Source organism: Corticium candelabrum, chromosome 6 (genome assembly GCF_963422355.1).
Source record: "Corticium candelabrum chromosome 6, ooCorCand1.1, whole genome shotgun sequence".
Lineage (NCBI taxonomy): Eukaryota > Metazoa > Porifera > Homoscleromorpha > Homosclerophorida > Plakinidae > Corticium > Corticium candelabrum.
Window position 1 is genome coordinate 1165436 of NC_085090.1, and position 11950 is coordinate 1177385.

Below are 11950 nucleotides of genomic sequence, written 5' to 3' on the forward strand. Positions count from 1 at the left end.
ATCTGACTCGTCTTGATGAATCAATGCGTGATCGCCTTGAATGGTCCAACATGAAGATGTTGTGGGCTTTGATTGCATATCTTGCCTCACAAGGCTGGTCCAATAAAGTAGGCACAGGCATAGAGAACAGTAATATCGATTCTGAGGATACTGAAGACTGTTCTACAAAACATCTTGAAAGCTGCCGACAATATAATGAACTGGTGTCGCGAACCACCGGAGAGGAAAGGCACCTCTTCAAGCAATTGATGATGAGATAAAAGAGATGGTCAGATATGCACACAAATACTTGCCAATGGAAGAAGAATCTCATAGCAGAATCTAGCTGGTACAAGTTACACATTTGCCCAGATTCCAGAAAGTGGCCTAATGCACTTTGCGTGTGTGAGTCGGGATTTAGCTTGCCATTGTCTAATGCAAAAATTGAAAAGCTCTTATCTTCGATCCCTAAAGCAAATCAAGACTGATTGGAGAACCAATCTACACACATCGACAGTGAATAATTTAATGAAAATCAAAACAGCTGGACTACCACTGAAGAAGTTCTCAGCTACCAAGACCATATTAATTTGCAGTGGGGAGACAGCAAGACCACCAAAAGGGTAAATCAACAACCAAGACAGACTTATAGGAAACTGGTATCTACCCAGCCAGTAACAATATCTGATTCTTGTGAAGACGACAACAATGGAGAGACAAACTGGTGTGCATTGGACCTATGGGATGAGTGCATGGTTTGGTGCTACTGAAAATGAGCCAGAATGATTGTGAGAATTGCATATTGGTAACTGTACTAACAGTTACAGACTTCTGACGAACTAATATGTATATATTATTAAAGTGAGAAGAATATTAGCATGTACGTCTATTGACATTTGGGTGTCCAATCTCCAAACAAATTGCAAATGTCCATTTAAATCCCCAGTTGGTCTAACAAATATCTGATCACATGGAAAAAGGTATAATCCTCACTGGTGTGTGTGTGTGTGTGTGTGAGAGAGAGAGAGAGAGAGGGGGAGACAGAGAGGGGGGAAGAGAGGGAGGGAGGGAGGGAGGGAGGGAGGGAGGGAGGGAGGGAGGGAGGGAGGGAGGGAGGGAGCGAACATGCATGTGCTATGTCAATACTATTTTTAATTAACTTAACTTACTTAGCAAACAAGAAAGCGTTAATTACTAACATGCTATATGTTTGGTCTGTAGAAAGATGGCCAGCCATACTGCATCAACCCATGCTCCCATGCTATAGTGCTCTGTTTAGTCCTAAACGATTTGGTCATGGGGGTACTGAAAGCCACAACTACTAGATGAACAGTAATACAATCAGTTATGAAACAATTATTAAATCTTTCAGCTTTTCTTCCTACATGAATAAAATAAATCTATAATACAAAAACTATGTTGCAGTAGTGTTAGCCCATTGTGTTTGCCTCCTTCTTGCCACCTGATTGCACACTCACACTAGGTACAGTTACTGAGTAGACTAGCTGCCAAGTAAAGGAGAACTCCCACGATTTTCAAGTTGGGGTCAGATACAAGTCCCTTCCATAAACCGACAATTCGAAGGAACATAGGTTTTGTGCGCGACATCTTCACGGCAGGAGAAACGTCGAAAGAAAGGGGCGTGTCGGGTAAACGAGGTACATGACGTCATTGGTGCAAAGCCACACGCGCATGCCATCGGGTTAGATGCAGTTGCGGACGGATTCGAACGCGTACGCGTTGTTCTTTTCTGTCTGGTGTTCGACCTTACAGTTTCGAGCCAGAGTACGGACCTACTCAGCGTGACATCAACGCAGTTGAATACATTGACGGCCATGACGGCAGACAGATCACCGGTGAACATCTGTCTGATGAGAACGAAAATCGAGTTGGGAACACTGCTTTGTGCTGGTGCAACAGGTGTTCTGTAATGCCTAACGTAGCTGAGTGCTTGTGCTGCCAGGAAGTGGGCGAACTAAAGCCCGTTCAAAGAATGGAGAGCCCGTGGGAAAATTCCCGTATCTGGGCAAGTACGCCCCCTACGCCGTTGATAAACATATCATTCGAAAGCACGCGACTAGGTGGAGTCAGATCTCTGGACAAATTAACTCGAACAACAAAAATTCCTCTTGCCTTCATCTTTCTGTCAAATGCACGTCACAGAACAAAATTTTTCAGTCATTGCGTACCCGCTAGAAACCCGCAAACCGTCCGCTCATTCTCACGTGTACAGTTTACATGAGTAATGCGCATGCTTAATATTTATTTTCTATTACATTTGATGTGTGTCTCTAGCTCGTACACGTGTACAACTTGCGGTAAACCAGTTTACTTCGGTAAGTCAATTTGGGATTTGATAGCAAATCTTTTTCTTCCAGAAAGTTTTGATATCAATTACTTCGCAACATGTTGCCTCGCACTGTTTTGCGCTATAGTCTGGACACGTGACACTAAGAGATAAACCACGTGCTACTACCTGCGTGAACCCTTTCACGGCGAAAAGGCGTGTAATAATGGAGGACCATTGCGAAACAAAGATGCAGAACAAGAAATGTTTCAACTTTTCACAACGATGTTGTCAGTTTGCAATTGCTGTCTGGCAGGCTAGTACTCTTCTGTTTCATTACGTTCTTCTAGTATAATCTAATGCGTGTGTGTCTGTGTGCGTGTAGTGTGCCCGTGTATGTAGTGTATGTGGTGTCCGTGTGTGTGTGCACGTGAGCTGTTGTCAGCAGATGATGTCACTCGTTTGTATTCACACTGTCTGAGTGCTGGTACTGTACACAGATGTTATTGTTACACACTCTCTGATATTGACATACTTCCTTTCAGAACTATGTAGTAGACAGAAAAGGCCTTTTCACAATATCTTTCTTTGCAGCACATTCCGAATTCGTAGCCTCTACACGACCTCTCGTACTGTAAGTCTCGATTTGCCACTTTCACAAGAATTTGATCAACAATTAAAATATACATGTTATTTAGCACATGGTTCCATGGCTTGCTGCTACATTTACATCATGAGAAGCTCACACAACGATTGATGAAAGTAGGTGTGTCCTAATATCATCTGTACACCATGAAAGATACTGGAAGTTATGTTAGATACAATGTACACCGATAGAAATTTGTCTGCAGGATTTACAATACTTCGCATCACATAGACAACACCTTAAATATGGAAATGGCATCTATTTGCTAACATTCGTTAACACTCAAAATCAATTGGTGCATATGTGAGGTAATAGCTTATTAGAGTTGGTACATTTACTTAGAAGAAAGGTAGTATATTGACCTTCACAAACCGTTTAAAGATCCATATCTATTGTTGCCTTCTTGCTTTTGCTCTTTCTCGCTCTCTGTCCATTTAGAGTTGGGCCTGATGGTCTGACCACGGACTCTTCAAACTGCACATTTCTATTAGTCATCCCATGAGCCGGAGTTTTTACTCTAAGATGGTTTGGTGGTGTGGGAGGACAGTAGTCGACAGCAGATCGCTCTTGTCTGTGAGTTTTTGCCTTAGGCTTATATGTCAGTCCTTGATAAACTCTATTATATGGTTTAGCACGCTTTTCCCATTCCTTCGCAAATGCGTGGCCATCAGCTGTACACATGAACAAAGTCACCAAATTACCCAGTACTGATAAACAATGTATATTCATTACAAGTATTATTGGGCTGGCTGTCACAAATACTACACCTGTTGTTCTGTATCAATATTGTGTCTGTATCCTTCTCTAGGAGACTAAAAGCACCTGTGGTATCAGCCTTTGTGTTTGTGTGGTGTGTGTGTGTGTGTGTGTGTGTGTGTGTGTGTGTGTGTGTGTGTGTGTGTGTGTGTGTGTGTGTGCACGCACGCTTATAAAGTATCTGAGATAGCTTACAGCAACCTTTGAGATGAAGAATTGCCACTAAAACTGACCACATATTTGGAGGAAACAAGGTTGCCAACTTGGCAAGCCACTTGTACTTACACATTACATAACGACCAGGTAGACTCCTTACCGTCACAATTTGAATGCAACACACGCCCACTACATGCACACTCGTCTGACCACTCTTGATAACATTATGTGGGAAATTCAAAGTTGAATCCATCTGAGAGTTTGATTCTGCACACGAGGCTGACAGCTCCTCTGTGGCTTTTTCCCTACTACCAATGGTATTTCATTAACCATTACACTGTCCATACCCACTTTTCCAGGTACATTCAACAGATGTCTGGTGGTATCGTTACAGCCAGTAATCCAACTTTTAAAAGTGTACTCTCCTTGCATGTAAATCGAGTTTTGGTACTTTGTGACTATTTACAACACATAGAAAGGCTAAACAGAGAAGTGCAGTGGTCTCACTGAAGAGAAGTCAAGCAACAATAGACTGTCCTTACTGTAGTTTTGGGCCATGGAATGACAGTTCACCATAGTAGACTTTGCTTGCGAACCCCGTTGTTTTGGTATTACTTGTACATTTAATTTTGGTTTTAAATTTAGTTATATCTGTGTAAACTCTGCATGTAGTTGCTACTAATATGAAAACAGGTGCACCATGTAGGTATTAAGCATGCAATCATTACAATGATGTGAGTGCAAGAACGACCCTGTGTGTGTGAGTGTTAACAAGTACTTCATGCCAAATGTTTCATGTAGAGGTCTAATTGAATAAGTACATTAACTTAATAAGTCAAGATCAACCTCTATTGTTTTGCTTTTTGTAATGGTCATTGCCTTAAGCGGGTTTACATTAAAGACATTAGGAGGTGTTAAGTGCTCGTTACCTGCTCTGGCGTTTTCTTGCTTCCTTGCATGTCTGTTCACATTAAAACGACGAACGCAAAATGCAGAGATGGAGGACACATAAGAGAGACGCATGAAATAGACTCGGTTTCTATTTTTGTGTCTTGCATCGGTTTTTATATCAACCTCGCTTGTGGAGTAATGAGTCCGGTATTTTCTGATGGAAGAACGTCTAATTGAGAGCATTCCTTTGTCTCATTGTATTTTTACATCACCAAGACGCATTTCCTGTGCCGGCTCCTTGGTGAAGCCTTTTGGCAGGAACTGGAGCGACCCATTCTTTCTTCCTTTTCTCTGTTATTGTTTTCGACACAACGCAAGCACTACAATCGGGGTTGCAATCAGTAAACAGCTTCTTCGTAAGACATTGCAATGTGTAGCGTGCGCTAAATTACGTCGTTGCAAATCACGAAAGGCAAATGCGCTAACCAAGAGATGCAAGACGCACAAACGCATTAGTTTTAATGTGAACAAAAAATGGTGCAAAGAGATGCAAGATGCGAATGCAGACACGTGTAAGGTCTGACATGTTTAATGTAAACCCGGCTTAAGACACAGACAGGTTATAATGTGACTTCTACTTTGATTCATTTAATTAATTTTATTGGCAAAAACAGACATATATAGGTCAGATTCACAGACAGATATAGGACCTGTTCCGAGTAAAAACAACTGTCTCTCTAAACAATAGTCAGATAGTCTATTATGAGCTCCTTTTTGCGCCACGTGGTTTCTTTGTCTTGGACTCCCGAGCAGCTGTAGTATTGTGCAGCCAGCTCGTCCCCCTTTTCCTGCTGTCCTGACATGAAAAAGGGGAGGGTCTGGCTTCCCAAGACTACAGCAGCTGTGAGATGTCGTGGGTGGAGCTCTAGACAAACGCATTCTTGCACAAATGGCACATGGGTCACGTAATATTGTAGAATTGTCAAAACGATTAACCTCATGAATTAAAATAGAGATGAGTCTAATACTAAAATTAAATCAGGATGTTTTAGTTTCAGTATAATTATGTGTGATTTTAGTATTAGTTTTTGGTTTTGGATAAATTAATAAAACAATTGGTTTCCTGAATTTTAGTTTTAGTTTTGGTATAACCAAAGCACTGTGCCTTGTGAAGAGAACTCAACTCGTCTTGCTTTCTTGTTGATAAGGAACTTAACTTCGGTGCACCAAAATCAAGTTGGTGAAGATCAGGAACTCGAAGCTCCAATCCGGATGGTGTCAACGCCATGATGTAATTGTACTATACAAATCACTTACGCAGTCCATAATGGAGTTGTGTGTCATCAATGTATGCAACAACTATGGCCTGAGAAAGTCATGATGCCAATTAATGTCTAAATTTAGGGGCTTAGATTCCCTTAGCCCTCCCTTTCAGATGCCTATGCATGTACATATACTATCAAATAGCTGTTACTGTAGATGCATATTATGCATGTGTCTTACATTCATCCATGTTTAAGAAATCTTTTCTATCTTCTCTGTCTCCAGTTTTATGATTAATTGTGTGTTCCAAAATGTGACCTCTATCACCTGCAGTTATAAGCATAAGTTAGTTGTCATGCTGACTGAAGATTACCAAGTTACTGTAACATACCAATATGATGACCGACTGACATTTTTTGTAAACCACTTTCCGAGTCTCGCACAGCCTTGCGTGTTTCTCTTATCTACAAAAGTAGCATTTCAATTCACATGAACAATTAACTGCATTAGTGACTGAAAGTGAACAAGTCGTGGTGTACAACAATTTTTTGTAATAAAAACAACTGTTCACCAAGAACATAACATCAGCTGAAAGAAGTCAACAAATGAGAGAGTCCTTGCTCACACCAACAACAAGCAATTACTGGAAGGTGGTGACACTCAAAACAGCACAAGACGTACTATTAGTAATGACTCTCTATCGTACTACAGTCACGTACACGTATAGTTTTCTGCACACTACAGAAACCTTCTATGTGTTCTACACACCAAAGGGAGCAAAGAAAAGAATGCATCGAAGGTGTAGCCCTAATGGAATGCTCAGGCACAAAAGGAACAAAGTGGTATATTTTTAGTTCAGTGTACTTGACCACATGATAGCTATATTAAGCCTTATAGTCAGTGGAAAATTTCCAGATCTCAAGAACCTGAGAACCTATAATTTTAGTACATAGAATAGGAAGGGCCAGATATCTACAGAACTCTTTTGTTACCATCAGATACTGACCTAAATAGTGGGTGGTGCTGACAACCACTGTTGATCTTTGAGTACTTCATACCACAAGGCAGTCTTTGTCCTAATTGGTCTTATCTTCAAACCAAGCACTACTTGTTAGTCTCAAACAACTTCCCACTTTTCCGAATACAAATAATGTACAAGTCCATCGTCTTCATAGCTAATCACTGCCTACGCATGCAGCAAAGCAAGGTGGGCCAGTAAAAAGTGGAATAAAGGCATGGTGGAACGCCATGCCTTTCGTATCCTGGGGACAACCCTGAGGTGTGTGTGTGTGTGTGTGTGTGTGTGTGTGTGTGTGTGTGTGAGTGAGTGTGTGTGTGTGTGTGTGTGTGTGGTGTGTGTGTAATTCACCAATTTTGGTCTTGCAAACCAAAATTTGGTTCATATGTTTTGCACAAGAGAATGGCAATAAACAGTTGAACAGCAACTCAAATGGCTCAGACATGAGGGTCATAAGCACTACATGCCAAAGGCGGGAGTTAATGCGATGTATCCTCGAAGTTCCAGACCACGGTCATGAGAAGGCATAACGAATGCCTCCAGTGTTTCCTCTCATCGCTACGAAGCTGCACCTACCTCACTGTGAAGGTGAATGTTCAAGTGTTGTCTCCAATTAGGTGATTTGGTGTAGAAAGTCGCATTGCACTAATTGAGATTTTTTCCAATACAAACGATCCAGATCGGCTCCAGTGACATTATGCCTAGTGTACCCTCTTTGTTTGGGAACAATCGAAACACGATTTCTCTTTTACGGAGTCGTTATGGCTGGTGACTAGGGTACCATTGAACTTCTTGAACGCAAGGCTATTTTCAAGAGCAACTTGTTTTTGCATGCGAGTTCCCCTTTATGGTCGACGTCGAACGACGTGAAGGCCATCTGTCCAACATTTTTTGTCCTCTTAAAACCACCAAATGACATCCAACAAAAGTCAGTAACAATTTTCCAAGCAAATATCTACGAAAATGATTTCTATTGGAATTCACTTCTGTTGCAAACTGTTTTAATTAAAATCAATACACAGATTCCTGTCAAGCCACCTATGTCTACATAGCCTCGCGAGCCAAGTATTCCTCTGCTCACTGCGCGACCTCAAGTGCTGTTCGCCTGCTTGCACTCGAGCGGAGGTGCTTGAGCTGGAACTGCTCGCAAGGAGGGAAAGGCTTGGTTGCAAATCTGTACTCAGCTAAAGACATTGTTTCCATTGGTTGGTGACTTGATGCAATTAGAGTTACTGGAACCTTTTAGCTAGACTGGACACAGGTTTAGTCCTTGTTCTCACCCCACAGGGTGATCATATCACTGACAGTTTACATGCTGATCAAGGCACCTGCAGTGATCTCTAGGCTGTAGTTACCCTCACTGGTAATTTCCTACACCTGTCAGTCTAGTAGTGTATTCCTCCAGAGATGTTTCAACAACGCACAGAGCAAAACTACAAAGCTGCAAAAATTGCCCTGTGAGGAAGTCTAGACATGCATATATGTACAGTTGCCCTTGTAGCACGGTTACACACTTGCTTAGGTTGATGCCAATTGGTGAGGCTGCATCTGAACGTCGGACATTCTTGAACAACTTCAATCGAAGTCAGTAAGGTGGAGAAGAGAGCATTCACTCACTTCACAGTCCCTACTGAGTAGTTTTCCCACTGCTCCAGAATGTAAGATGGGATGATGGTGTTACCTGGGTTTGAAATCCAAATTCGAAAAACCCTACTAGAGATTGCCTCAGTGACTCGGAGTGAGACTGCATGTAACTTGGTTGCAAAGAAAATCCAATCTGTCCGATTGGTCTGGTGTGTTATTGCATACAAACCTTGCTGACTGTGTCAACCCACACTCATTATAATCATGTTAGGTCAAACGTTAAAGGTAAAGTTTGTGACATGAACATGCGGCTGCACTCATGACATACGGATTAAGGTTTGCAACCAAGCCTTCCCTCAGTGCGAGCAGTGTACTGGCTCAAGCACCTCCTCTCATGTGCGAGCAGGGAACAGCACATGAGGTCACGCAGTGAGCACGGAGAAATGCTTGGCTCGCGAGCCATAAGGCTATGTCTACATGATCCTATCTACAATGTACAGTCACCCTACCCCTATAACGATATCTCTGTTTCACCCTAACATATCGCTATAAGGGTAATATTGTTATAGAGGTAATGCAATCTGAACCACTGTCTGTGCACAAGTTCTTACTTTAAACTATACTTAGTGACATGTTCCAACTGTTTACCCTAATTTATCACAGTACACTAGTCATCAATCCACTGGTCCAAGGTCGCTTGTTGATGATGAACAGAAGTAACCATTCTGTCTAATGAAGACTTGATTCCATCAGTTGCCTGCAGAAGTTCCTTGTTCTTTAGTATAGTTAAGTTGTGAGATAGGAAAGTGGAAACGGCTCGAATATGGCAATGGGCATCTCGAAGAGTGATTACAGGAGGGTCAATGTTGTCTACTGGGTCTTCCGCATCCCCGCAGCAGCACTTGCCTCCATGTTTGTTGCAATGCACATCCACAGCTTGCATTTTTAAGTGCCTTGCAGTACTGTGCGCACTTTAAACGCATTAATATCAATAAATATCGTTATACAACTACTACAGTACAAACGCGTTTCGTTCCAGCAGCAGAAATCGAAATAGGGGTAATATTGTTATAAAAATATCGTTATAGAGGTAAACTTTTGTATTGTACGGTATCGGGAAATTTTGGTTTCAGCAGCTTCTATCGTAATAAAGGTAATATCGCTATAGAGGTTATCGTTAGAGAGGTACGGTGACTGTAGGTTGTTTTGCATGACGCCTTGGCACATGTCGACAAGTAATTACCGACAATAATAATAATTACTCCTGCCCCATCCTGAAGAAAACCAGTATCTTCAACTCTTTCACAACCAGGAGCATAGACTTAGCTAATAATACTTCTTACAGTTGTGCAATTCTCACCCCTCCCGGTGCTTTGTTCGACGAGCTGGCCGCCTGGTAATATCTCGGTTGCTCGCCTGTTCCGTTCGACGAATACATCATCACCGATGACGACGAGAACGTGTGCGCATTCGGGTCGTTCGCCATTCCATCCTACAAGCAGGACGACGCAACATCAACACACACGCCCACGCGACAAGAACTCACATTGTGTGCGCTTGCAGCTCGTCTCACACTCACAAAATCGTCGAACATTCTTCTAAACGTGTCGCCTCCTCCGAAAGGCCACATACTCATAGAGTGAAATGCATGTCTCTCCGCAAGGTGCCTGTTGGATTGTCGCTGTGAGAGAGAATGCAGGATGTAATTACGCGTCGGACGAAGACCTGGTGAGAGACGTGTCTCACGTGATTGTTGGTTGGGCGATGTTCTACAGCTCTACGGTCGCTGAAAAAGAATGGATGAGCAAATGGATCGGGAAGCGAGGGAAACGTTGGAAATCTGAGTCCGCGTGGAGAGCTGCAACAAGAGTAGGCTACGGTTAGGTAAGTTTTGTAGTTAGATAACGAGGTCGTGCTTACTTAAAGAAAGAATCTGACTCGAAGTCGTCCATGAAAGGCCTTCGCAGAGACATCCTGATGTCTGTTGACTACGCAACAATCTAGAGGCGCTTACTGACGTCATGAAGTCCGCGATGTCATCACGTTATTTTTGTTGGTGGTGTGACGTTTTAGTGACACCGGGACAGTTACATGAAGCGAGATAGCGCATTTGACGTCACATCCACGTGATATGAAGTCGCCATCTTAGGGGCAAGCGTATTAGCATGGTTTAAAGCTGCTGTGTTTTTGGCTGCCACAATCGTAGAAGCTAGCCTCGGCCTCCCAGACCTGTGTAGCGCCGATACAAATCGGGTCTGGGATGGTACCGCCTCTTCTCAATATAATGCGGTTGGTCCTAGGACCAGATTAGTGTTCAGTTTCATAATGCATACCTTTCCAATTACAGCTGTAATCAACGAAGACATCTCATGCATATCTGCTGTCTACCAAAGACTACACTGTACACAAACGACGACTTGTAGTGCGCTCTTCACGCAAACTCACGTCCGTACACGTCCTGGTTTGTATTCTGCGCCCGTCAACGGCAGTAACGACACCTGATAGAGCCGTTTGTTCGAACCGATGCTCCGACATCTACACTAGCCAGCCAGCTGCATTCTCAACGACTTCATGATCACGTCTACTACACAGAGTCTTGCGGAGAATTCACGGCGAAGTTTGTCGCGATTTCGCCGCAAGTCGCATCGAATCCGGACGATCGAGTCACAGCGGATGCGCGCATCGCGAATTTTCATCGCGAATTCGAAGCTCCACGCGCGACTAGCAGCGGATTCACGGCGATTAGACACATGCCGCAGACCTGCCAACCTAGCTGAATCAAAATGCGTGAGTTTGCAAGAAAAAATGCGGGAGTCTATAAAGGCCTGTCCACACTAGACCAAAATGGATCGCGATCCGATCGGGATAGCGAGCGTCCACACGGCACTTTGAAAACGATACCTCCGCCTCATTTCGCTATCACGTGACTGATGACCGATGTGTATGTGTGGTTTCTTTGCTTGTAGAAAGCGTTGATACAGCGACGTAAGGTGAGCGAGAACAAAGACGAGTGAGGAGTGCTAGATGTTCCGACTACACGCGTAGCGTACGTGAAGGTAACGCCCACTATTTCTAATTGGATTCAACCGATCGCGATCCACTTGCCAGTGTGGACAGGGCTTAACAATTTTTTGACACGCCTACAATAGCATTAATATCAATAAATTTTATTTTGTAATAAGTGTTAAATAATATATAAATAGTACACTAAGAATAAGCAAAGTGCAACAAAATATACACAGAACTTGTACGTACTAGAGCGCGGCCCCGTTCCTCGGACACCATCATATTCCGGACGCGAGTTCTCAGTTATCCGTTTTTGAACGCAGTCCCTAACACATCATAAATGTAGGTATCCAAGTTGTAATTG

General features: G+C 42.9%; 1 protein-coding gene across 1 annotated transcript; it reads right to left on the reverse strand.

Annotated features, from left to right (window-relative positions):
- Nucleotides 1-3151: 3151 nt before the first annotated feature.
- Nucleotides 3152-10632, reverse strand: LOC134181024 (myeloid leukemia factor 2-like). Its single transcript, XM_062648222.1, has 7 exons — nucleotides 10501-10632; nucleotides 10327-10438; nucleotides 10160-10261; nucleotides 9941-10072; nucleotides 6370-6442; nucleotides 6219-6305; nucleotides 3152-3583 (listed from the first exon to the last, which is right to left on the reverse strand). The coding sequence occupies exons 1-7, from the start codon at nucleotides 10551-10553 to the stop codon at nucleotides 3288-3290; spliced, it is 855 nt and encodes a 284-aa protein (XP_062504206.1). The 5' UTR covers nucleotides 10554-10632; the 3' UTR covers nucleotides 3152-3287.
- Nucleotides 10633-11950: the final 1318 nt, after the last annotated feature.

What these genes read in the sequence shown, in the direction of transcription:
- LOC134181024 (XM_062648222.1), bottom strand. Translation starts at nt 10,553, where the DNA reads ATGTCTCTGCGAAGGCCTTTCATGGACGACTTCGAGTCAGATTCTTTC. An exon ending in CGAACAAAGCACCGGGAGGG is followed by an intron (nt 6,443 to 9,940) that starts GTGAGAATTGCA and finishes CTACTTTTGTAG; the next exon opens with ATAAGAGAAACACGCAAGGC. An exon ending in TTTCTTAAACATGGATGAAT is followed by an intron (nt 3,584 to 6,218) that starts GTAAGACACATG and finishes TCATGTGTACAG; the next exon opens with CTGATGGCCACGCATTTGCG.